The 27,565-nt window shown below is 45.0% G+C and overlaps 1 protein-coding gene across 17 annotated transcripts in view; it reads right to left on the minus strand.

Annotated features, from left to right (window-relative positions):
• ptprt (protein tyrosine phosphatase receptor type T) overlaps window positions 1–27,565 on the minus strand; it is a 217,312-nt gene that overhangs the window by 136,966 nt on the left and 52,781 nt on the right. For all 17 annotated transcript variants that reach the window (XM_023795380.2, XM_023795372.2, XM_023795382.2 and 14 more), the window contains exons 2-3: window positions 25,701–25,826; window positions 4,094–4,365 (exon numbers count right to left, since the gene is read on the minus strand). In XM_023795380.2, the coding sequence (XP_023651148.1) occupies window positions 4,094–4,365; window positions 25,701–25,826 (398 nt within the window). The remainder of the gene's footprint in view (window positions 1–4,093; window positions 4,366–25,700; window positions 25,827–27,565) is intronic.

Raw genomic sequence — 27,565 nt, forward strand, 5'->3', positions numbered from 1 at the left:
CAAAGTGTGTCAGCTTAACCATTTCAAAACCTCTCCAAAAGTAAGCCCAGTATTTACAGTAATCATGCAACACAACAATTTATTTTTTTACTCTACTACCATCATAGTGTTTAGATAATCAATACCTTGTAAAGTCTGAATTTAAATGGTCAAATTGAACAAATACAGGAAAAGGCTGGTGAACCCCTGAAAAGATATCCAGCAAGATATCAGTAACTTTTTGGAGAACAGAAGAAGTTCCTGTTCGTTTTTATTGTGTTACTGTTAATTTGCATATGTTCTACTGTTAAATTGTGCTTTTTTCTGAGGAAATATACACTTAGTACTCAAATAAATAGCTTTAAATATTTCCTTTGACTGCCTAAGACTTTAGCACAGTGCTGTAGTTCTGTGATCCTATTAAATCTCAGCTGTTATTTACCCAGACTTGTCCAGATCAGGGTGAGACCACATCAGACTAAGACTCAGGCCAAGGCCCCGGAGCAGGAGGGCACCGAGTCGTGATTGGCAGAGACTGAACAACTTCTGTGGTCACGACGGAAACCAGACACCCCAGCAAGTTCCCGGCCCCCATGGTCTTTCTAATCCTGTTTCAGCTTCACAGATGGCTCCCAAACTCGCCGCTGACATCTCTTTGCTCAAAAAATATCAGCCGCTCTGGCAACCATGTCTCAGGTGTCCTTCAGATAAGATCAGATGTCCCGCTTCTTGGTGGGCAGTACGGAGGGTCTTGTTTATAGTTGGCATGGCGAAAGTACCTCGGCGTGAAACGGCAGAGCAGACAGCAGAACCTTGAGACCAGATCCACCTGAGCGGGACGACTTCCAGCAACTCCAGCCTGCTCAGGAGCCAGAACCCACATCGATCACAACCGAAGCCACACAGGCGATGGACCTGTGACACTCACCCACTCTGTACACCAAACATCTGTGTGTGTGTGTGTGTGTGTGTGTGTTTGTGTATGCGTGTGTGTGTGTGGTGGGGGGGCGAGAGATATTGTTAGGGGGCCTTTAGCCCAAACGATCAAATGTGGCCTCCTTCTGAGAGCGGCCCTTCTCGATCAGTAAATCTAAGCTTTCCACTCTGGCTGTTATTCCTACATCCCCCAAACCACCCAGCAATGACATATGATATGATTTCCCTGTGTATGGTCGTGGTACCTTTCTTGACAGTAGACAAAGCAGGCCTTGAAGAGACTGCATTTTAGGATCGACATGGCGTCGGGGCGTCCACCAAAAGGCTCAGCAAACACAACTTTACAATATTATTAAATAAACTCCATAAACAGACCAAAACCATAAATAGACTGTCTCCTTCTGGTTAGGATCAGAGACTGTAGCGAGGTGTGGGTTCTCTCCTCACAATCACAAAATGACAATAATTACAACAATCTTTTTTCATTTCTGTATATTAAGTCTTTCAATCTGGGGCAATATTTCTGGATGATTTTATTATCCAGTATGCTGGATGCAGATTGTTGCATATAGTTTTAAGACTTCTTCTTCTGCTTATATTCCAAGCATGTATCCAGCACAGGGTTACAGGGGTTGACCCAAAGCCCATCGCAGGCTGCACAGGGCACAAAGCAGGGGAAGACCTGCAGGATGCACTATGGGCACAAAGCAGGGGAACACCTGCAAGATGCACTATGGGCACAAAGCAGGGGAACACCTGCAGGATGCACTATGGGCACAAAGCAGGGGAACACCTGCATGATGCACTATGGGCACAAAGCAGGGGAACACCTGCAGGATGCACTATGGGCACAAAGCAGGGGAACACCTGCAGGATGCATTATGGGCACAAAGCAGGGGAACACCTGCAGGATGCATTATGGGCACAAAGCAGGGGAACACCTGCATGATGCACTATGGGCACAAAGCAGGGGAACATCTGCAGGATGCACTATGGGCACAAAGCAGGGGAACACCTGCAGGATGCACTATGGGCACAAAGCAGGGGAACACCTGCAGGATGTACTATGGGCACAAAGCAGGGGAACACCTGCAGGATGCACTATGGGCACAAAGCAGGGGAACACCTGCATGATGCACTATGGGCACAAAGCAGGGGAACACCTGCAGGATGCACTATGGGCACAAAGCAGGGGAACACCTGCATGATGCACTATGGGCACAAAGCAGGGGAACACCTGCAGGATGCACTATGGGCACAAAGCAGGGGAACACCTGCATGATGCACTATGGGCGCAAAGCAAGGGAACACCTGCAGGATGCACTATGGGCATTTTGGAGAAGCCAGGTCATGTGTTTGTGTTCACGCTGCAGGGGGAAACACCCCTAACACAAGGAGAACAGAGCAGGCAAGAGGAAACAGTGCTACCCACTGAGCCGCCGTGCTGTATAGCATAATGTCAGTAACCAAGGAGATGCACCCCGCTTACATCAGACAGGGGCAGATTTGTCCAAAATTAGCCCAGACAGATGGATTTTGACTTTGGCCTTAGCTGAAATCTTCTGGCATCCGGTTTAATTGCATCCGGTATGATGAGTAAATACTGCATTCAGAGTGCCGTCCAAATGTCAGGACATCTCTTTCTAGACTTTTCCCTTGACCGTGTCCAAAAAAAAAAAAAAAAGCGGGAGAAGAGCAGGAGCCCGCGGAACGATCCCAAGTCTGAGACGGTGGCGCTTATTAATCACGCCACTGTACTGAAACGACTGAGCATCAAACGCCGCTTCTTTGTTTGGTGCCGTTTAGCGTAATTTTTCCCTGGAAGTCCGCCAGATGGGCCGCCAGTTGTTAGGCATGGGGGAGGTGTCTGGGAAGTCGTAAAACCCCCGACCAGAGTAACATGAAAGACAGCGCATAGAATGAATCCCAAGGAGATTTCTAATTACCCATATTAATGCTGGGCTTCTAGGGGGGGGAAAAAAAAAAACTTGTCGTTCATAACACAACAGCCCGTCTGCAAACAGATGGCGGCAAACGCTGGGATACGGCGAGCAGGAAGTAATTACTGCTATAGATACGTAAATACTGCCGTGCAACAGCAACACCACCATGGAACCTGCATGGCCAGCACCCCCACTAACTAAACCCCCGCAGTATTCGATCACCCCCCTGGAATTATGATCCTTTGAAACTATCATGTGATACTAACCAGTTCAACCAGAAAGAATACACTGTAAGGGTAAGGCCAACACGATAGTATTACAGTTTGTCTGCAAAGGGACACTGAGATTCCTTGAGGATCATGAGAATCTACTTTTGTATCCTTGACAATAGCTGCTGCAATGTGTGGTACATATCTCGGCCCTCTACACACATTTTTCTGTTGGCTCCTTCCCACGAGGTAATTATTGCAGGAGATATTGGTGTAAAATGATTAGGAATCTCCCTTTAAGTTGGTTATGCATAGCGGCAGTTTGACAGGAGTCCCGTATCACTCATGGATCAGCAGAGTAGGGATGCTTCCTGCTCTGAATGCACAGTGTAGCAAAATGACAAAGTGTGGTGAAACAAGTATGTTTGTGTCTTGCAGGTCAACGGGCCTCCTGTTTACATGGATATTCTGTATGGGGGGTAAGGATTCTGCACACCTAAAGATTGGTGCAGACCTCGATTCTTGAGCCACGGTTCGGTTCATACCTCAATATATATATTTTTATTTCCTTTTGAGGCGGGTGGTAGGTGACTAAGAATAAATAGGGAAATATTTCTGGGTTTTATTAATCACCAACAATTTGGAACACTAAAGAGGGTAATCATCCATCAGGAGCTAACGAAACTAGCCTAGCTTTTACCACAGGCGTGATCACTCAATTATGATTGGAGCAAAATAGTCACGTGACACACACAGTTGGAAGACGATAAAATAGGTGTAATATTTACAAAATATACATCTTTCCCTAACTTTAAATAGAATAATAATTTAGTGATTTACGTGTTACATTGTTAATTGGGAAATTAAAAATGACTTTTGTGACATTAGCAACATAATGAGCTCAACAGGCTGCACCTGCAGATTTTGCAGTGGATTAGGTTGGTGGGGAGGCGTGTGACAGACATTTGTATCAAGGTTTTGGTCTTGATTTTAGAAGCGTTACACCATTAGTATTCTGGTACCCACCTGGTAGGAGTTAGGCCAGAAGGTGCTGATGGCGAGCTCAGCCTTCACCCAGCCATCAGTGGTGGACGAGGAAGCGTTCCACACAGGGTTCCCCTGCGGGCCCTCGTTCACCTTGATGTAGACGTTGAGGGCCCCGGGGCTGGAGCCGTCTCGGCTGGATAGCGAGTAGTGGAAGTCGATGCAGTGCGTGTCGTTCTCCTTGAGGGTCGGCAGGAGCAGGTGGGCCTTCTGCCCTGACGCCCGGCCCGAGGCGTTGACCACCATGAAAGAGCCTGAGCAAAAGAGAACATACTCAGGTCAATGTCTGGTGTGACTGCAAGGGACTGAAGTTAGTTTCTCAAAGTCATGTAAACACAGCGTCTACAATATCCATCTTTTGTATGTGTGGTCTTTCCCTCCTTCTAACAAATTGAGATGAAAGTCAGGGAGGGCAAAGATGCCGCAGGGGAGGGGCAGGCTTGACAAACTAGGGTTGCCACTTTCGATCTTCAGAAACAGAGGATGCCACCCCCTCCTGATGTCCCCAACAATGTGCTGAGGTAGGGAGGGAGAGGTATCCAATGATACAATTTGCAGAGCGGGTGGAGAGGTCCTGAAATTAGCACACATCACGTCCTGTATTGGTTCAAACAGGGACACGGCTTTTTATTTTTCAATACGGCCCGATCCCGTTAACTAAGGGACGGGTGGCAGCTCAAGTTTTCTCAGTGGTCCAACAATGGTCCAGCCCTCTGGATATTCCTGGTTTCTCAGTTTTATTTAGACAGCCGAACAGTTGGTTCTTTTATCCTCATATGAGCCACCCATCTGTTGCCTTCCAAGCGTACCAATAAAATTGACCTCATATCCTCCAATTCCTGTGTCCCACGGATCTGTTCACCACCCCCCAGATTACATCTGTCCCACAAGGTTTCACTTTTTATTTGTGGCTCTCCAAGTAGCATCTACATACAATAATGCTGCCCCATGTATGAAATGACAGAAGAAAAACTGAGTGACCAAGGATTCTGCAGGTATTTCAAAAACTTAACAGAGCAGCAATTAGATGATTAGCATGAGCAGTTAGCGGTCTACCTCTGCTGAAATTACAATAATTCACTGTGATTCCACTCAATTATTTCATCAGTCTCACTGTATCATGTTGGAGACTGTGAAATTAAGTATTTGACCCTGTTCAGATGGAACCTGAATCTCTTCTACTACTTGCATTATTCCTATTCCTGCAATTTATGCAAAGGAAGGAGCACAAAGCCTGGCAACAAAAATAATAATGAACAATCAAGAGCTCTTCAGTTATTTTACTTGAACCACTTTCATCAGATCTAAAGATTAAATTTATGGATATATCACCCCATTATGTCTCACACAGTTTCAGGACTGATTTTGACCCTATTTGTTTAATTGCCAAACACAGATCTCCTGCCAAACCACTCATTCTGCTATCTGTTACATTGTGAACACAGAATCTCCCCATCAAGCTGGAGTGGACAGTCTCTGTGTACCCAGCTGTGGGAAACGTCCAGTACTTCAGACTGACATCTTTTTACTGCGGTACAGAAACACGGTGCAGAGACAAGTAGCAGAGTTGAATATTAAATAGACCCCCCCCCCCACCTCCCTGGCTTATAATCTGATCTCAACCTTAATCCCCCCCATTACACGGTATCCGTTCACTCAGAAGTGGCTTTTCCAGATTCGCAATACAGTCACCAGTGTGTAAGTCTCTCGCAAGCAGGAGGGCTTTGCTCTGCTTTCCAGTAATGCTATCACATTAGCGCGTTTAGTGCATGCAGACATACTCCAAAGAGCTGTACCGGATCAGGGGTGTCAAACTCCAGTCCTGCTGGGCCGGAGCCCTGTGTAGCTTAGTGCTTCCCCTGTTCCACCACAAAGGCTTCAGCTCAAGAGCTGTGTGGTAATTAGCACAAGGAGTTGCGAGGAGTTGAATCAGATGTGTTAAATGAGGGGAAACCCAAAAATTTGCAGGACTCCGGCCCCCCAGAACTAGTCTGACACCCAGTACCAAAGCAGCATTACCATATTTTCTTCAGTTCTTTTGGGGTTGCATACCCCTGACCCAGCTATTGTTGATCCTGGGTTGGAATACCATTCAGTGAGGACAAAGTGAGCCAGGCCATACCCTCACTCTGAGGGCACCCACTGGTCAAATTAAACTCAGCAATTTGTTTAACTGCACAGCCTGGAGGGTGTGAGTCTATGGCACTAGTTGGGAGTGGTGCCTGTGGTCGGAAGGTCGCTGGTTTGAATCCCATCCTTGGCAGTCACGTTGCCGTTGGGGCCTGGAGCAAGGCCTTTAACCCCCTAGAAAATCCTCCTGGGCCGCCAGATAAAGGGCTGACCCTGCAGGCTAACCCCAAGCTTCACTCTCACCCGCGTGTATCGTAAAGGAAAGCAAGACAGAATGTGCAAAAACTAAAGCATTCCAAGGTACCTGTTCTTCTATGAATGGCAAATGAAAAGCATAATTTAACAACTGAGCCAAAAGGCTGTCCATCTATGAGCTTATTCCCAAAAAATGTATGCTAAGCACTTTTAGACAACCAAGTCTGGATTGGGCGCCATATTAAAGATAAACAGAATTGAATTGAATCCGTAAGCCCTTCTGTTATCAGCCTGATGGTAAGATTTGTCCCTGATATGGAGAGATAAGAACGTCTTCCAGCGCTTAAGGCTATGAGCGAGCTCACGGCAGCTCAGCAAAATGTAAGAGACGGCAAACGGCAGCAATGGGTCAAAGCGGTTTTATTAAGGGCAACTCTAAAACCCATTAGAGAACATCGCCAATAAAAGAAGTCCTCTTCAACAGTTTTAGTGTTTCCTGCATTGCCGTACGCCACAGCAAAAAACGCGCACAGCTGAGGGGCTCGGCAACGCCATCCACCCTTTTCATCTGCAGTACGCAAGCTAATAGTAATTTAAGAGCCGCTAGCTTTTATATCGTACCATACAATTTATAAAACCTGTGAGGTACTTTCTAAATTCCCTCCTGGCAAACTATGACCCATACATTATAAATAAACTTAAGGTGCTGTGTTCGGCTAACACTAAAAAAAGCACCAAAGCAATTCACGGGCACTTATTTCCCAGAATGCCACGTTCTATTGACAAGAGACTTCTCTTTGTCTCAGGACTTTCGAACCTGTCTTCAAGAAAGACTGACAAATATCATAAGCTGTGCAATCTGTCACGTTAATATGCTGTTACTGGATGGGCAGTTTTTTTTTAGGACCACCACTGCTTTGTCTCAGTGGTAATTCCCAGAAACAATAAAACACTATTCACCATGGTACTAGATGGGCATGGTAATCTGCAATCTCCCCTGAAAAGGTAATGTGGCGGAAAACAGACAAGTCGTGGGACGGTAGCCTGTCTGGGACAAACAGAGCGAGCCAGAATCACCACTTTCTCCTCTTCGGCGGGACCGGTGCCCCCTCCCTCCGCAGAGCTTAAGTGGCTGCCGGCCCATTTCACACATTTTATAGCACAAACTCAGCACCCACCCCAAGCCATGCGCACCCCCCCTCCCGACTCGTTTGGGCAGAGGACCCTGCCCCATATGTTTCCTGTCCTTAACGTGTAATGACCCCTGCATGATTTGTCCTACTGCTCTCAGTGCCCTAATTATCGCGGCACGGCTCCGTCCCCCTGCCATATCTGATACCCATCAGCAGCTCCTGTGCCACCATGGCGAGCGCGTAAACCGCACCGTTCTGCTTTACGTATCAGCCGAGAATGCCAGACAGACCCGGCCCGCGGGGGCCGGCCGGCCTGACAGCACAATTCACCGTGGCCTTTTCCTTCCTGTCACGTCATCTCGTTGACCTTTCTTCATCGGGTGCAAATTTTTTGATGCCCATCAAGCACAGGCATCCAGACAAGCCCCCCAGAGCATCCTCCTAATCTGATAAGTGGAAAATCGATAGTGGAAGTGTTATTGTAAACTCGTAAGAGAAGCCCCCCTCCCCCATCTCCATTGGAGCACTGCCACCAATCATCCATTACATTTTCTTCTGGCTCCATTGGGACAGTTTTATGTTGACAATATTGCTAATTAAGTTCAGGTCACTTTTTTTTTGTTACTCAGCCAATGAAACCCATTTCCCAATGAGGTAGCTACGTCCGACTAACATTCTTGATGTTTACGCCTTGGCAAGATTAACAGATCCTGCTCCACCTTATGCCTATTACATCACTGCACATCGATTCAAACTCAGAATTTAGAAAACTTTTCATTAAATCTCAGCGCAACCACATGCTATACCATACATTCAAAAAGGCTGCTTGACACATTTTAATTTTAATGAGACACACAGTATTAATAACTCTATATTAATGGATACAATGAGTCACTGACGGGTAAGATGGAACATTCCAATGTCCATATTTACACAAACATTATAATACTGCGGATGACCTGCAGTTTATTTATACTGATACCATTTGAAAATGTCTGAATGTTTCCTCATTAGAGTGATCAGAGTGGTTATTGTTTCAGAAAATATAAGTACATTTTTACTGCAGTAAACCAACTCTCAAGGTAAGCAGATGTGATGGATTACCATCACTAGAGTATCTCAGCAATGGGTTCTGGTAAAACCACAACGTCTCATCAAATACGGACTTGGTCCTGTGCACGATGGTACAGTAACAGCCAAACTATTAATCCTTTGTTATTTCAAATGGTAAGATTTGACTGATTTGTATAAAGTGCACTTCTCTCTGCCAAATGCGACTATCAGTGTTTTCCCTTACAGTATACTGTACCACCCTCCAGGCACTTTCATTAAACACGGACGACCTTAAAATGAGATTTTTGTTTATTCCTGCAGAAGATCACTTAATGGCACCAAATGGCAGGTACAGTGGTGATATCAATCTACCACTCAGAGTGTATACTATACGCATCCAGAAATCTCATTTCACAAAAACATTACTAGTTGCCTAAATTTAATCCTCTACAAGACAACAGTTGAAACTGAATCATTAATTATGCAGAACGGTTGTCCTGTGTTTGCCTCTGGGCCCAAACAGTGAGTTCCCTGAATATATTGAACATCTCAGTTGCTGGTGCTTTAATGTTCTATTGAATAAGAAAATAAGTACTATATTATAATTTAAATTATTATTTTTAGTTTTTTTGTATATCTCTCTGTGAAATCAGGGCTTTGCAGCTCTGTAAGAAACACTGTCTAAATTGTCATTCAAGTGTTTCTATTGTTATTGTCAACTCACCATTATACCGTGTATATATCACCATTATACCACGTATATATCACCATTATACTGTGTATATATCACCATCCCATGTGTATATATCATCATTATACCGTATATATATCACCATGTCGTGTGTATTTATCACCATTATACTGTGTGTATATATCACCATGTCGTGTGTATTTATCACCATTATACTGTGTGTATATATCACCATCTCATGTATTTATCACCATTATACCATGTATATATCACCATCTCACGTGTATTTATCACCATTATACTGTGTATATATCACCATCTCACGTGTATTTATCACCATTATACTGTGTATATATCACCATTATACCGTGTATATATCACCATCTCGTGTGTATTTATCACCATTATACTGTGTATATATCACCATTATACCGTGTATATATCACCATTATACCGTGTATATATCACCATCTCGTGTGTATTTATCACCATTATACCGTGTATATATCACCATTATACCATGTATATATCACCATCTCGTGTGTATATATCATCATTATACCATGCATATATCACCATCTTGTGTGTATTTATCACCATTATATCGTGTATATATCACCATTATACTGTGTGTATATCACCATCTCCTGTGTATATATCACCATCTCCTGTGTATTTATCACCATTATTCCGTGTATATATCACCATTATACCGGACAAGAGAGCAACACACATGGCTCTTAGAGTAAACCAGCCATCAGGCAGCCTTGCTGTTAACTGTTTACTCTTACATTATAAACAACAGGTTTGCAGTGAAAGAAAACAAGCACAAGAAACACCCAAGACATAAAATACACTGGTGCGGAACTTAATTTAAATGCATAATTGCTAGTTTAGTTAACTATTAATCACTCAGCCAAGAACCTATTCACACTTTTAACCATCACAGCCTTTATACTATAATTATCCTTAAATGGGCTAAACTGATTTGTAAATTCCCCATTTGAAAGACGACTAAAGAATCAGTCCTCCTAGATTTCGGATTCCTGACCAAGTCAGGCTATGGTAACCCTGCAGCATTCCTGGGCAGTGGACATACCAAAGTGACCTTTAGAGAACAAGGGTCATTGTGTCAACTATGAGAAAGTCTTATGTAAAAAATTTATCTGGTTTTAATAGGGTCTAATGCACTTTAACTGGATGTAAGGAGTTATTGCACTTTATCACGAACAGATGCTTGAGATGTGACTACAAAGCTAAAAATTATGCATCTGGCAATAATAATGTAATAAATGCTGAACTCTGTGTGTGGTGAAGTCATTTTCCATCACTGCTGAATATGATGAAGCACAGTTAAAAATAAATTTAAAAAAACAGACAAATAAGAACCTCCCACCTGAATGTTAATCTGCCATGCCATCAATCTCCGTAGGAACAAACAGACCTGAAATTCCATTTTGTCCATGAGCTTTTGAGGGCATCCTGTTGACATGCTGGCTCAAACCAGGGGGTAGTGGCTAGCAGTCATTTTACCAAGAAAGATTTCAGAGGACAGCGTGAAAAATGACTCAGGGCCATATCGCTGAGGGCTATTTGTTTCCGGAGGTCTGCATACTCACTAGGAAAGGCTCATTTTACCCACACATTCAGACAGAGGAATTGTGCTTAGTTAGGGAGACCAGCATTAGAATACGTATCTCTCAGTCCACTTCTCTCTGTGCCGCCCCATTTTTTCCTTCCTTCCTGGTTTCCACTTCCTGTCACTGACAATTGTGATGCTGAAAATCCTCTTTGATTGGTTTAATGTTTTTGCAGACCTGATATCATTAAGTATGTGTAGGATAATAAAACACAAGACAAAACTGAAATCTGAATGTGGGCAGATGTTCCCAGGTGCTCCCCTGAACCCTCATCCTCCCTACCACATACAAAACTGTTTATCTAGAATACCATGCAGCATTATTTTATTAGAAAATGCTATTGGATTTGCAGACTAATATATTCCTAAAACCATTTATGAAATAACTGTTACGAGCCCCAGTGTAACATGTAGTCTGGGTCAGGGGTTTACATTTTTAACGTTAATATAGTCATTCGTGTTTTAGCTAATTAGCATTTGACGCAACGTAATTTTAATTAACGTACGCAAGAGCGTACCTCTTAAATAGCTTTTCAATGTAAGCATTAGGACAAATAGAAAACAACAATGACAAATAGTTCTGTTTACATTAAAGAAGCATTTAAATTATCATTAGAATTAATACATAAAATTTAAAAGTGAACCACTTTCACTTTAATACTTATTGCGACCGGCAGTCCTTGGCTGGCAGATCAGTAAACTCATTTCTGTCACAAGGGGAGTCTGCGTTGTGCATTACCCAGCACTAAAGGTGCCTGCCTGTGAGCCCGAACCCCGAACTTAATCATTGCGCTGAAGCGGACGGACGCCTCGTAAACTCGTCACTGTATTTTCAGCCTGACATCACCTGTGACATCCACCAAGTGCATCCCAAAAAGAGAGACGGATCCGCACCACCGAGAGAGTGATTAGATGCGACACAGCTGAGAGCTGAATTAAAAATGTTCCATAAGGCTTGGCGTAAATGTGCATTTCAGCCATTAACACAAATAAATATGGCCATCGCTCTTATCCCATTCCTGATTTGTCTTGCGGTTGCGGTTACCACCTTGGGTGAGGTTAGGAGTACCTGTGAACTTGTTAATCGACTTTCATTAATTTGTTAACGCAAACCGATGCTAGAAGTATCCAATTCATCTTAATTTAAACATGGCTCTGTGATTAGCACCGTACCAGGGATGATTCCTGTCTGTTGGTGTATGTGGAAGTTTCATAATCTTTCCCTGTTACACGGATTTCGTCCAGATTTTCTCCTGCAGTCCAGAAACACAACTAGGAGAATTGGTGTCTCAAAAAGACCCATAGTGTGTGTGTGTGTGTGAGTGTGTGTGTGTGTGAGGCACAACACTGCATTGGATAAACAGTTATGGAGGGTATATGGGAAATAATATGACAGCCATTTATCCAGGAGAGAATGAACACAAAATATAAATAAATGTGTTATCTGTTGTTTTGCAGTAACATTAAACATTAATTCTGCTGTCCACAGTATGGAATTGTAATATAGAGCAATTAATTAAAATGTAACCATCTGTGTGTTAAAGTCACACGAATATATGTATATTTATTCTCCATGTGTCTGGCACACCCTTCTTTAGAATGGGGGGGGGGGGGCTGTGCCATAATAGCATAGCAGTAGTATCCCTTATTTTAATTTCTTCACTATTCCCTAGATTTCTTACTTCCTGCATTGTCCCTTTGTGTTGTTTCTTGGCCCAGGTTTGAGGAAATAATCAGCCAGGGTTTTTTTTTTTTTTTGTTCCCAGTCTGGCTCCATTCCGGCTCGGCACGCGGGCGAGAAAAGGGCCGGAGGCGTTAGCTGACCTGTCGCTCGGAGCTCCACACCCGAACCGCCAGCTGGCTTTTTCACGGGAAAACGGGCCGCTCGTCTGCCTGCAAACGGACGCTGCTACAGAGCAAGTGAGACGGCTGGTGCCGGACGGGCATTTGGCACATTTAAATGGGGAGAGCAATGAGTTACGAGCTAAGGGCTGCTAGATACTGGGGAGGCTCAGCCATGGTTGCGTAAGTCCTCAGCAATTCAATGCAAAACACAGCGGTTACATTAATCTGACACTCCATGGTATTCAAGCCCATGACCTTCACATTTTTAGTGCGAGGCTCTTCTTATTGAGCTACAGGATGGGTGCTATCCATCCCCAGCCTCTGCCCTGGCACACAAAAGGCAAAACGATTACACAGGCGTCCACTGGAGAGCAGTCACGAGAGCAAAGTAAGCCTTAGAATTACGTTGTCCGTCCTGCTGTCCCGGTTCTTCCCCCAAGCCCAGAAAGACTCAGTCTCCAGCACCCTGCCTGACCTCAGGTGACTGTCAGGCACCCCCCCCCACCCACATCCATGTGAGCAGCAACAGAACAATCAGAAAATGATCCACGTCTTGGTGCCCATGCTGAGCTCTGCTTGCCTGTGGCCTCAGTGCCATATCCTACTGTGACTGAAAAGGGGGGCATTCTACCAAGTCTTTCCACTTGGACGAATCTTTTTCGGCAAAGTGGTGTTAGTGCTGCTATATGTGAAATAATAACACCGGTCACAGGAATTATTTTGATCCTGGGACTGTTTTTGAGTAAGATATAATGAATGTTTTCCGGGGAAGCGATCCAGCGACTGCGAAACACACCAGCTGTCTTCGGGGAACTACTTAGTATTTATTGTACGGGCAACAACAACAACAACAACAAAAAAAAAACGACATCACTGCTTGTGGAAAGTGGTGATATGAATAACGGAGAGAAGAAGGCATGATTGGGAGAGCGAGGCGGGCCGGGAGAGGTGCACCGTGACGCCACCATGGTGTCACCAGATGTCGGGACGCCGCTTCTTCAAGCTTTTGTGTCCCTGTGATGCTTTTTTCCCTTTGTTTATGGAGTTTTTTATTTTTATTTTTTGAGGAAAACGCATAGTCAAGCAAGTCTGATATCGCAGTGCTCACCCACTGACAAGTCGGGCAGCCGGCTCAGGTAACCCAGACCCAACTGACTCCTCGGCCCCACAGTCCTTTATGGTGGGAAATGCAACGCGCACCTGAAGATGGTTCATACTCAATTTCCTGCCTCAGCAGGAGGCTTCACCGTGACAGTTTCTTCCCCGTAAGGAGAACCTGCTTGGTGATTCTGTTGCCATGGTGGGCAGTGTTCACTGCCTAAAATTGTAATTTATTTTTTTTGCTCTGTGTTGATTTGGTCACTCCTGGGCTATCAGCCAGTGCCCAGGGCAAACGGCAGCGACTTTAGGAATGGCCATAGGAATCACGTGATGTAGAGATGGACGGATGGAATAGGGGCTTTCGGGCTACAGGGTTAAGAACGATGTGTAGAGAAAGTGAAAGACAGCTTCAGCACTAAAGAAGTCTGCAAGAAATCAGGAGGTGGGAAGGGAAGCAGCTGGAATTTGGCAACAAGTTCTTCAGCAGGCTAGAACTCATGATTAGAAGGTCACCTGTTCAAGCCCAGGACTAGCAGATTGATGCTGCCATCGGTTCCTGAAGCAAGACCCTTAACCCCCAGCCCCAGGGGTGCTGCATGCTGGCTGAGCCTGTGCTGTGACACCCCCCCCCCCTCACACACATGTCTCTCAAGATGGAGTAGGCAAAAAGGGAATTTCCATTTCCCCATGGGGATTAATAAAGAATTGCTATTCAAAATCCTTTTATTTTGCTGATAGTTGGGCACTGGTTCATTTCAGTTCAATGAAACTGTTTTTTTAAAGTGCTCTTCTCAAGCACTTTACCCCATCCTGGTATATTAATCACCCCCCCCCCCACACACACACACACACTTTACGGGGGGGACCAGCAGCACCTTACATAGGCAGGCTGGAGGACAAGGTGGACTGAGACCCCAAAACTGTGGTGCATCAGAGAGTCAGTGTTATCTGACGCTTTGCTAAGCGTTTGAGGCAGCCATGTGGGTGAGGACGCCATATAAAATTACACTGATATGGAGCTCAGTGCAGGCAAAACTGTGAGAAAGGGATGGGGGTAGGCAGACCGAGGAGATCTGCGCACAAGAGCACAGGGCCTGGGGGGGGGGGGGGGCGTGCGTGGTTGATGCCTCGAATAGATATGATTCCATATATATTCATCCCGGATATATTCATACGCAGATTCGATATATATTCATCTCATGGCACCGGCTGGACTTACGAGCCCGTCAGCGTCGCCACGGACGACAAAAGTGTGGAAACGAAACAATGAATCTGTATTATTCCACTGCCTTCGCCGCCGCCGTCGTGATTTCCCGATTTCAGGGGGCCGGTAAGCTTTCCTGTTTATTGTTGATGGGATTATTTTGCAATCATGGCATAAATGCTTCCGCAGGGCGGTCGAAAATGATTTCATTTGTAGTATGGAGACACAACATACCGGTGCATTTACTCCTAGTATGGGGATGAGGGAGCGCAGTGAGGTTGAGGTGCTGCTGGCGGGAGAGTCAGGTGATGACAACTGTTGTCATTGATTCAGCCCAGTTCCTCCTCTGTGCTTGTCTGCTCTGCTCATTTTACCCCTGATACAGTCATATCGCACTACATACATATCCGGAAACATACAACCGCAGTGTGTCAGGCTTCCTTATGCACCACCACAGTGTGTCAGGCTTCCTTATGCACCACCGCAGTGTGTCAGGCTTCCTTATGCACCACCACAGTGTGTCAGGCTTCCTTATGCACCACCACAGTGTGTCAGGCTTCCTTATGCACCACCACAGTGTGTCAGGCTTCCTTATGCACCACCGCAGTGAGTTAGGCTTCCTTATGCACCACCGCAGTGTGTCAGGCTTCCTTATGCACCACCGCAGTGTGTCAGGCTTCCTTATGCACCACCGCAGTGTGTCAGGCTTCCTTATGCACCACCGCAGTGTGTCAGGCTTCCTTATGCACCACCGCAGTGTGTCAGGCTTCCTTATGCACCACCGCAGTGTGTCAGGCTTCCTTATGCACCACCGCAGTGTGTCAGGCTTCCTTATGCACCACCGCAGTGTGTCAGGCTTCCTTATGCACCACCGCAGTGTGTCAGGCTTCCTTATGCACCACCGCAGTGTGTCAGGCTTCCTTATGCACCACCGCAGTGTGTCAGGCTTCCTTATGCACCACCGCAGTGTGTCAGGCTTCCTTAAGCACCACCGCAGTGTGTCAGGCTTCCTTATGCACCACCGCAGTGTGTCAGGCTTCCTCATGCACCACCGCAGTGTGTCAGGCTTCCTTATGCACCACCGCAGTGTGTCAGGCTTCCTTATGCACCACCGCAGTGTGTCAGGCTTCCTTATGCACCACCGCAGTGTGTGACTCAGCAGGTTAGGACCTCCATCCCGTTGACCGGAAGGTCACCAATTGGGGACGACAGTCCGATGCCACCGTTGGGCCCCCGAGCAGAGCCCTTAACCCCCCAGCTTGAGAGGCTCTGCCTGCTGGCTGACCCTGTGCTGTGATTACCCAGCTTTGCTCTCACCTCTATGTCATGGGGTAGACGAAAAGAGAATTTCCCGACTGTGGCGAAAAAATTTCGCCATTTTGATACACTTGGTTTATAGGCTCCAAGCTGCCATACCTGGGGTCCGACTGTTTTCTTACTGTGACTTCCCTGCCCTAATGCCAGTTACCCCATCACCCCCATCACATAGTTCATAATCCTAACCAATCACATACGTTTATTTATTTATCTAAAGTTACAGACATTTTTGAGAGAGCAGGGTCAGGCAGTTGCTGGAGCAAGTGAGAAATTACTCCACTGAACTCTGGATTCAAAGCAGTGACCTATTGATCACGGGCCCAGCATCCAGCCACAAACCACCCCAATTGTGGGCTCTCTGCTGACCCCCACCTTAAATAAATAATAGGCATTCTCTTATTTACATGAAGCGCAACCATTAGGAAGACGTCAGCCCTCTGGCGCCCCCTACAGACTGGGCACGTAATGCAAGACCACCTGCAGCACAGTTTCTCTCAGGCAGATAGGGGTTAATGCCGCCCTGCCTGGCGCAGGAAAGATAGGCGTAAATGAAAAGTGCTTTCGGTGAGGCAATAAATCACCTCTCCATATAAAATGAGTGTAAAACTGTAATAAAGCTTAATAATGTTCACACTTCTGAGATTTATGCTGCGCTGAATTAAACATTAGATTTGAAACTGCGATTTGATTCACGGCAGCCGGCCGCTGTTTTGTTTCCATATTGACTCTTTATGATTAGTGTAGCGTACATCGCAGCTGTAATGAAAACGCACGGGGTAATTGGGTTTTTAATGGGTTTGCATATCCATACGATTTTAGCAGTTGTCAGCTAACAGGCCGTTTTAGGAGTGGCGCTGCTCCGTTTCTCTGATGGATAAAGTTCGGGACGTGGCCATCGCTCAGCCCTGATATCCATCAGAAGGGTCTGCTTCGGCTCACATAGAAATTGTCCTGTCGTAGATATACTGGGGGGGAGACGAGATAGAGCTGCTGCCAGGACCGGCTCGCATTTTAACGCTCCTTTGGAGGTTGGATGGCAATGGAGACGGAAAGGGGACAACAATGTTTCTTCTCCCGGCTTGTCATAGTGGGGAAATTGAATCCCTCCGTATCCCGGCGTCGGCCTATAAAACATGCCCCCTTCGCCTCTCCCCTGCTTCTCTTTGTTCCGATTAAACTCTGACGGCGGTAATAAACCACCTCCCTTTTCATCGCCCCCCCCAAACAGGCAGCAGCCGGGGGGGGGGGGGACCCCTACATGGCACGTTAAAATTAAGCCATTATTTAGAAAGATTGAACGTGCACCGGGTGTGGATCCTCTCGTGTCGATCGTGACTGAGGAAAGCATGGGGCTACACCTGTGAGCTTTTCCCTGAGCAGAGTCTCATGGCGGACGTGTGCGGGGGGGTCCCATAGGGGTGTCACCTACCTGGGGATTCGTTGTGACATTTAATCTGTGACCGTGAATAAATTAGAGCTCAGGAAAATCACAGTAATTGTCACAAAGGGGACTCGTTAAAACAGGGCTTCCCCAAAAATCAGGACTCGTGAAACTCTTGGCACCCAGGAACTACTCTCTGACTCCCTAATAATCTAATAAATCTGGAGGTACACAATTATTTTCTAATTAATAAACCTGGGGGTACGCACTGATTTACCAGTAAACAATTTGATTTAGTTCATTTAACAACATTGTTGTGCCTTTTTACTCTGTGATATCAGCAATAAATGCAAATCCTTTATCATTGCACTAATAAAAAGGTCACTACACAAGGTAGAAATCCAAGGTGTAAGATGTAAGATTTTGGACCACACGCTGCTTCTGGAGACACGATGACCTTTACTGTTTCTATACAGAGAACAGAAAAAGCACCTACTCTTAGTAATAATAATTCTCTGGGTGCCAGGCAATCTAGCAGTATGACTAGTTATTTACTGTAGCTATGCTTTATGTAAATAGACTCACGTGGCTAGAACTCACAGTGCTACCAGAAGGAACAGAAGCTGAATTCAGTGCCCCTAGTGAACCAACATCACGCCAACACGTTTTCTCACTGATACTCACGGCCTGGTTTATTGCCCTCCAGGAGTGCCGTAAAGGGAGGGGGGGGGATTAGGACCATTCCAAGGGCATCTGAATGACAGGGCCCCTAAAAAATCTGGAATATAATTGGATTGGTCTGGGTTAGGGGCCCCAGTATGATATGATTCTATGGGGCCCAGAATCTCTAGCGGCACCTCTGGTGCTCCCTTTCTCTGACGTGAGAAGGAACCAGGGATCAGTCCAGCATTTGATGCCTGAATCCAAAGGGTTTAGCATGCTGTTAGAAGGGCCTGGCACAGCTTAGATCACACGACGGCACGTTTGGCTGAAAAGGCTGTTTCCGTAGATAAGTCGGCTCAATAAAGAGCTAGAAAATGATTGCATGAGATCCATCCTAAGGAAAACATAACGACAAAAAAAATGACAAAAATCACTCATCCATCTTAGTCTGCGTTATTGAGGAAAAAGCTATGCTGTTAAGAATTAACAGGTGGCATGGTGCCTCTCTGAGTGGCATTGTGGTCTCAGGTGGCATGGTGCCTCTCTGAGTGGCATTGTGGTCTCAGGTGGCATGGTGCCTCTCTGAGTGGCATTGTGGTCTCACATTTCCAGGGCCTGCGGTTGTAGAGTCTCTCTCCCCATGTTTGCTTGGGTTTCCCCTTATATTGCCATTTCCTCCAACAGTCCACAGACATGCAGGTGACAGACATCCCACCTTAGGCGTATTGATTTCAGAGAGGTGGATGATTTCTGAGAGGGTGGAGGGGCTGTCCGGGAAGAGGGGTTGCAGCAGTAAAATATGCCAAGCAAAAAAAAAAAAAAAAACAGATTCCTGGGTCATTGCACATCATTCACAAGTGTCAGGGAACTGCTGTCAATTTACAGGAGACTCCCAGAACTTCCAGAAGACGTGGGATGCCTGAAGTGAACTGCCATCTCTAAATTGCCCGGTGTGTGTAACTATCCTGCGAGGGACTGCTGTCCCATCCAGAGTGGTTCTCTGCCTTGTTCCCCATGATTCCTGGGTGTTTCCAGGCTCACCAAGACCCTGTACTGGATACGCGGATATGGAGGGCAGAGGGAGATAGTTTAAGAATGAACACTGTCCCCTGTTAAAAGGATGCACAAAGCTGTCTGACCTCACGCAAAGTCATTTTCTGTTTCACATAACAAGCTCATTCAGCAGGTCTGGCTATCAGCGAAGTTTTTAACAGCCTCACACAAAAGCCTGCTTGTTTATGTACAAGCCATGAAGTTTTTTTTTTTTAGTTTTTTAGGGCAGGTGGACAAAGAGGCTTGTGTCCCTCAGAAGCCGGTCAGAGAGTGCGAGTCTGACGGATGCCTCCTCTGTGCTCTGTGTGTTCTGGTGTGGAATATGGGGAGAGACAGGAACTGGGAGCAGTGCATAATATCACACAATACGACATGAGAAAACTTTATGCATCCTCAGGGAAATTGCTGTACCACAGCATAACTCTTACCGTGCTTAAACGTACCAAAAGCAAAAAAATTCAAGAAATACAATACATATCAAAATAAACTAAGGAATCTAAGTACAACATAAGTACAATAAGATACAAGTGGAATACAATAGTAAAACTACAAGTATAAAGAAAAAAAGATAAAAAGATGAGGTATTTAACTAAAAAGTGGGAGTATGCATGCACAAAAATACAGAGTAACTAGAATAAGTGCGAAAAATGAAATAGTCAATAAATGAATACTGTTAAAACAGAGTCCAAAAAGCATCAGAAGGAAGGAGTGACCAAATCTCCAATACCCACCCCCAACCACCCCCCCCCCCAGGCTGCTTCCCATATGCCCAGTCAGCCCCCCCCCCCCATTCATAACTCCAGGAGTGCCAAGCTCACTCATCCTCCAAATTGCCTATGAAATATTTCAGCCAAAAAATTAACCACACAAGCGACCAGCTAGGATAAAAGACGCACAGCGGTTCAGGACTGTGCTGTGTTCGGTTGCCAGGCGGGGCTCTCTCAGCAAAATACCAAACCTGATTTACTCTGGCCAGAAAAGCATCCGTCTGCACAAATGGGCAAAACTCTTTGTGTTGCTTCGGATTTTACGGAGAGTGTCTGCAAAGTAAATAAGTGTTAAGAAAAATTTCACAGCTCCCGCAGGTCGGAAATGGAGGCCTGCGTGTGACTTAATCGCTGGGCTCTTTGGCAGGAGAGTGTTGTCGTCCGCGGTGAGTAACAGACTACATGGCTCGGCCTGGCTGCTTAAGGACGTCAAGACAGATGGGGCCGACACAATGGCTTTCAGCACAATGAGGGGAAAAAGCCGATTTTCTTCCATAGTGTGAATCACGCCGCCGTTAAAAACGATCCCTGGTGTCTTTATACGCCTTAATGGGTTCCTTAATGAGGTATGCAGAATCATTATCATAACTGTCATGTCACTGCTATCGTATGCTATTACTTACATACTTATACGATTTAACTATTAATCCATCCATACATTCATTTCCATGACTGCTTATCTAATGCAGGGTCACTGCAGGCCTAAAGCTTTTCCCAGAATGCACTAGGCTAGGAACACCCTGGATGGGATGTGAGTTATTAATATCAAGCATTGAACTAATTAGCTAGTTATTATTAGTTTTCATGGGTACATGGTTTCCGTGTGTAGTGATCCATATATATCGACGCAGTACAGCGCTCGCTCACCGTCTACATACCTATTTGCTATGGAAACATCAGCAGCTGGTGGGTGAAAACTCTTGGAGGAACCACAACCAGACTGGCATGACTGTCACACTCAAATGGTGTTCTATGTTACTCCACCCCAACCAGACACCACCCATCAGCAGTGAAAGCGGGCCCCACACATAACTGTCAACCAGGATTCATTCATTCATTTATTCATTCATACTTGCCTTACAGCATCCCTTTTAGTTGTAATCTGGAGAGTGCTGGACAGCTGCACCCAGCATTAGGTGACGAATTGTTTGTGCTATTTTGCAATTAATGTTCACGGTAATTTTTTTTTCCACCCGCTGAAATAGCCCAGGACGCACCACCGAGCGATTGATTCTGACACACTAAATAGATGGCAGTGCGGATGTCTAATTGAGTTCTTTCACAGTCTTTCCCCAGAGTGCTTTGCCACACAGTAATTTTGTTTTCAACGGCAAAGCTAAATTTCTCCCAGTTGTTCAATTTGGGACCACAGGGTTCATGGTGTTACACAAAGGAACAAGTACCTTTAAAGGCTAGGAACCTTTTACACCCAAGGCAGTAGGTCCTTAGTCTGAAATACGGGGATTTTTAAATTCATTTTATTTAACTAGTTTACGTCACATTCTTGCACATAGCTGTGCATATAGCTATCTTTTTATGTTTTACGTATATATGAGAATCAAGTGATCGTTCACCTGGGATGTATTGTACGTGCAAATCTCCTTGGCCAAAAACGTGTTGTCCAAAAGTCATCAAGTCATCCACTATTCTCAAAGCCAGCAGTGGGAACCGAGATGACTAGCGACGGTGCAAGCCTACAATCCAGTGACGGCAAGATCCCCCTAAGTGCCCCAAACCGTGTGATCCAGATATCGCGCCACAGAGACAACAGGACAGAAAACGGTAGACGAAAGGGCCACCGCGACTTGACTGATACGGCAGGGTGCTTGACTTCAGCCAGCACAGATTAGCGGTAGCTACTCTTAGTGGTGTGTCGCCCACATGTTCAGGGTTCTGATGGCTTTTAGTGGAGTGGCCCAGCCTGTTTGAGGAGCTGAAAGAAACAAATTGCAGCCAGCAGCGCCACTCACGAAAAATCCCAGTGTGGCGTATAATCTTCCAGCGTGTCTGTCTCCTATTGCTTCTCCTTTTGCTCTCTATAACCAGAAATTCAAGAAGCAAAGACTGCATATGGTTCAGAATCTGCATACGGTGCAGAAATACTGCCAATAATGCACATTGCAAAAATAAATAAAAATTCAGCAGTGATCTAGAGAGGACGGAGACGAGAGGAGTCGCCAAAGCACTTAACAGCTAAACCAGAAACCAGTGGAGAGGCTACAGTAAACCCCCCCCCCCCCCCCCATAAAACTGTAGCCACCTGATTGAGGTATCAGCTCCACCTTTTTCAGCCCTAAATTACCTGGGAGAGAAAGCTTTTTGTACTTCTGCAAAGTCAGTTTCAGCCGCCTGGCTTAAATCCTGAATAAGACACAATGGGAACTATCTTGTGCAGCTGAAGAGGTACAGGTATGTGTGTGTGTGTGTGTGGGGGGGGGGGGCTCTCGCTCTGTCTCTCAAAAAAAAAAAACAACCCAGGCCCAGGCTGGTTAAAAGGAAGTGCGATTGCTCAGCTCGCATGCTCACTTACGTCATCTTGGGATACTGGGTGCAACCATCATTGACCTTCCCAAAAATTCCCAAGTCTGCTTTGGACCAGCATTACGTGTGATTCCCACTTTGTCACGCGTGGCCCAGCTCCTTCCCATTAGCCACCTAACCACCCCCCCACACAGTTTCTTGCTGTTTTGTTTCTCTTTTAGCAACTAAAGGTCGAGCAACACTTTTCTCATGCACATCAAAGATACAACTGACATCAGGACATCCCTTGTAGAGAAAATATGCCCCCCCCCGGCCCATTGTAAATGTATAAGGAGAATCCCCCCCCCCTCCACCAGCCATATTTCATCCAAGGTCATTTTTTCAGATACACGCAATTAGCATGATTAGACATTTATTTATTAAATATCAATTAAACATTACTGTTAAATAGAAGTGCCAGGAATGAAACCTTTAAAAGGTTATGTGAAATAAATTTATAGTCACCTTTACTCTTGTGAGCAGCACAATTAGCAAAAATTAAATAGTTTGTGACCATCCGTATACAGGCTTTGAACAACCATCTGGGTCAGGTACCTTCAGTTTACAAAGTCGCATCATCAAACCCAGCCAAAATCCCACCCCCACCCGCGTCAATCTTCCACTAATAGCTCTTCCCACCTTCATCGTTCCTGATGTACGGTCAATTCTGCCGCTCTCAAGAGCACTCAAATCGTCAGAGGGAATGAAAAAGGAAGACGAGGCGTTTAACCCTTGTGCTCTCATCAGGCACTGCGAGTCACGCTCTCCGGGCAGTAATGCAGTCCCGAGGTGACAGCCTACAATTGAGCAGTCCATTACTAATCCGAGGCCTTCAGGAAGAGACCCCTGCAAGCTGCAAGGAGGGAAATGCGTGCCGTGTCAAAGCGACAGGCTTCAGTTACGCCTCCATGCTTTCCTTATTATCAGCCAACACAAAACGTAAACATTACATTTTGCGTAATGAAAAAAAAAACGTAATTAAAAATTCTTGCAAGCTTTCCAAAGAAGAGAAAAGAGGAGGGATACACGGGTCGCGCTACATCATTTCAAATCCACACAATATTTTTCTGACTTTAAAACACATCGTGTACAAAGGGAACGGTCTGTATGCGATACAGGAACCGATTAACCTTACAGTTACGTGTAAAAATACAATTACCCAGAAGATTCCTTCAGCTCTCGTTGGAATGAGTCCTGATAACTGCTTATACATAGTTATACAACTATTAACGGCTGTTTCATCATTTTTAGATTTAAAAAGGAAAGCGGGTGGGTGGGTTATGAATATATTTTGGCAACAACTTCTACCTTATATAAACTGGGAAATGAGACTCTATCTGAATGGTCTGTTTTCCCAGTTCGGGGGTACAAGCTGTTCGCCTGTCGCTACACCGGCTCATTTTTGCGGTAATGTGGGAAATAAAGAGACCGCTTAAAAAATGGCATTCATCAGCGGTTTCCTCCCGGAGCCAGCGAAAGGGGCATGGTAACAAGTGTAAATGGGCTGTTAGCACACAGAGCCCGCTCTGCCCATTAGCGCCAGTGCGCCTATGGCACGGGGGGAGTTCACTTTATCCCTCTTGTGAAAGGAAAAAAAGCGCCCCGAGGCTTCACGTTTAACTGAAGCCAGCTGCGACCGGCGGCCAATCAGCTTGAAGAAGGCGCTTTTTAAATAGCCAATCCCAGTAGGGATCTGGTGAATCACTAGCCATTCACCTTGCAGAAGAACAGTTTCTTCAGAGCATAGTGGCACATAGAAGAACTGTGATCTTGAAGGACTTTGGGGACATTTTTCCACAATTATGGGCCACTGAGCCATATTGACTGAGAAGGTGATTTGACACATCTTTGACTGCGACATGAATAAGCCTAGCGTAATACTTGTAGACCTGTGGAGTGAAATATCACGTTGTATCTTCCTTTCAGCGGAGCACAAGCTATGGAGGTCTTTATCAGTAACTCTTGTTCCAACTCCTCCCAACCCACAACGAGTGGATTGTTGAGGGTCTCTGGGTCTAATGTTGTAAATCAAAGCTGTAAACGCAGCTCCCTGCATCTCCTCCACAGTCAATACATGGCATTGTGTAAGAATTTACATTCCTCTGGGACAGGGATCAGGGGACAGACCCTTGGGACAGGGTTCATGTGGGATTTCAAATGAAAGGACTGGAAGAGAAAAAAACGTTAGAAACGAGGTAGAAATTACTTAACGTAATCCTTCTCATGACTTCTCACAACCTGCTTTATATCATTAATGATGAGTAACAGACTACAGGTTAGTGGAAGGGCTTCTCTCCTGAGTCCACACCCCATGATCTCGCATTCTCATACAGCTAAATGGGTCATAAGCTTAATGCATATCATTTATTTCCACGGTGTGTTTTTCTTTAGTCCGTACCAACAGGAGGCAACCCATCAGTGCACCTGATTCATTATTCTACTACTCTGGGCTGTGTGGAAGTAGGAAACTCCACCCCAAAATCACAGTGGGCTGATACGGGCAATGATGAGCAGGCAGGCTGACGTCAGGCTTCCTTGCCAGGTTTTTCCAACAGGACAAAGGAACCCCCCCCCCCCCAAGTCACCTCCTTGCCTGTGCCTGTGAGTGTGGCTGAGGGTGTCACCGTCATGAGAGAGAAGACCTCTATGCTGCCGTAAGAAGGCAAAACACAGTAACTACTCTGACACTGAAAGTGAGAAGGAGGGCTTCATAATTTTTGACTGTGCATCCATATGTGTAGTAGGTCAGTGAATTATAGTGTTTTCTTCAAAACCAAGAACCAAGATATTTTGTCACGAGATAAAACAGAGCCTCAGAGATCCGATTTTTGACCAAACAAGCAGTTAGAGTGTTTTGCCTTTGTAGCATGGAGGTGGGAGCTACAGTCAGGGCTTACCTGTGGGGAGGACAGCTTCTGTGGTGGGCTTCTCCCAAGTGTTGACTTGTTCCCAGGCAAAGCCGCTGGTCCCCAGGGCCACGCTGAACCCACAGCTGTTGTAGTGCTCTTCGAAAGAGCAGCTGCCTGCCAGGCATGAGGAGACGGATCGCATATGTCAACATGATTAAGCCACATATTCACATCATTATTTTATCTCTGCTAAATAATGATTTTCCAGCACATTAGGCATTACATTTGCCAGGAGCCATGGATTAGAAACCCGGGAAGGAGTGTCTAATTAAGTACGCTCTTCTGTGACACGGGTTTTAATTGTAACAAAAGATCCCTCTGAAAAGAGAGTGAAATTATTTTGGGTTTAAGTATACACTTTTAAAGCCTCTTTTGTGTTTAGTTTTATGTTCCTTATAGCTCTGAAAATGCTAGAGCAGCTTTTTTATTTTGACAGACTCACACTTTGCACTCTTGTACAGCTCACACCAAAGTCTTTCGTGTATGAGGTTGTGCATCTTTTCAATTCTTCCAAGTCAAGAAAATAAAAAAAATCTACCACATTGTGTGCACGTGGCTTATTTTTTGTGCGATAAAAGATCTACCTACAGCTTAATTAAATCTGTAAACCGCATAATCCAAAGACCAAACAGTCTTGATATTTAATTATCCACTCCTGCATAGTAAATGTGAAAAAACAGCATTAATACAGAACATGCTTCAAATTTAAAAACTCGCATCACTGTATCTTCAATCATGTCATGAGACCAATAAAGACTATCATAGGTTTTATGTTTTGTAATTACTTTGATATCAATACATGTATTGTCAGGTCATCTCTTCACTATCAAACCAATTTCTTTCTTTCAAAGAAGGGTTTAACAAAGTCTAACCCCCTTAAAAATATTCTTCTTGCTGTTATTTAATACAGTGACTACTTGAGTCCACATTCACTCCATGTGACATTATGTATAAATTGAAACTGCCTGGGAAAAGTCATTGTGTGTATGCTGAAAGCTTTCATATTTAACATCAAACATCGCAAATGGTTGTGACTGCCTCACCGCTGCTCTGCGCCTGCGTGAAAAAAATGGGATGAACCTGCGAAAGCCCTTCATCTTCTCTAATTAATGCTGCCAACCAATTTGATCCATTATTGATAAGTAGCTGGCAGCAGACGGCCAGCTGAATGCTGAATCCTGGGCTTTGGATCGAAAAGAGGACTTTTACACCAATAACACAAGAAACTGAGGAATACAGGGGGTTCTTACCAGATACTCTTTGTTTGTGTTTGGGAAAGACACTGTTTATATAATCTGCCTTCTGATGCTGAAATGTTCTTCTGTTAAATGTGAATTAGAAAAAAAATGGGGGTGTGGGGTGGGTTAAAATTCTGGATAGTAGTACTAACTACCCTTATCCATGGTTTACTTACTAAATTTTATGTTTTTACTCATTACGTTTGGGGTATTTATGTGGACCGTTATGAACTTCCTAACACCACCTGGTGGTAGATTCATCCATTTCCAGAAGTTACTGCCAGCTTACAGAACACTCCAGGAAACTGGCCTTAGGTTGTCTAAATACTTCTGACAAGAGCCATATTTATTACGTCTCAGGAGAAACCCTGGGTTTTCTCCTAAATCAAGTTTAAAAAGAGATTCAAAATTAAACATTTATGAGTTGCGACAAAAAAATGAGATTGTTGATTAAGATGAACAACTGAATGAAGGGAGTTAAGAAGCAGAAGCTGCGTATATATTTTCATAATCTAATTTCGGAATGCTCTGAGGTACTTTCCAACCACCTTCATCAGAGCAGAAATGAAGTAAGAGTTTTCCAAGTCCCTACGGAGATTTATTATTTAGATTCAG

The sequence above is a fragment of the Paramormyrops kingsleyae genome, chromosome 8 (assembly GCF_048594095.1).
Source record: "Paramormyrops kingsleyae isolate MSU_618 chromosome 8, PKINGS_0.4, whole genome shotgun sequence".
Classification (NCBI taxonomy): domain Eukaryota; kingdom Metazoa; phylum Chordata; class Actinopteri; order Osteoglossiformes; family Mormyridae; genus Paramormyrops; species Paramormyrops kingsleyae.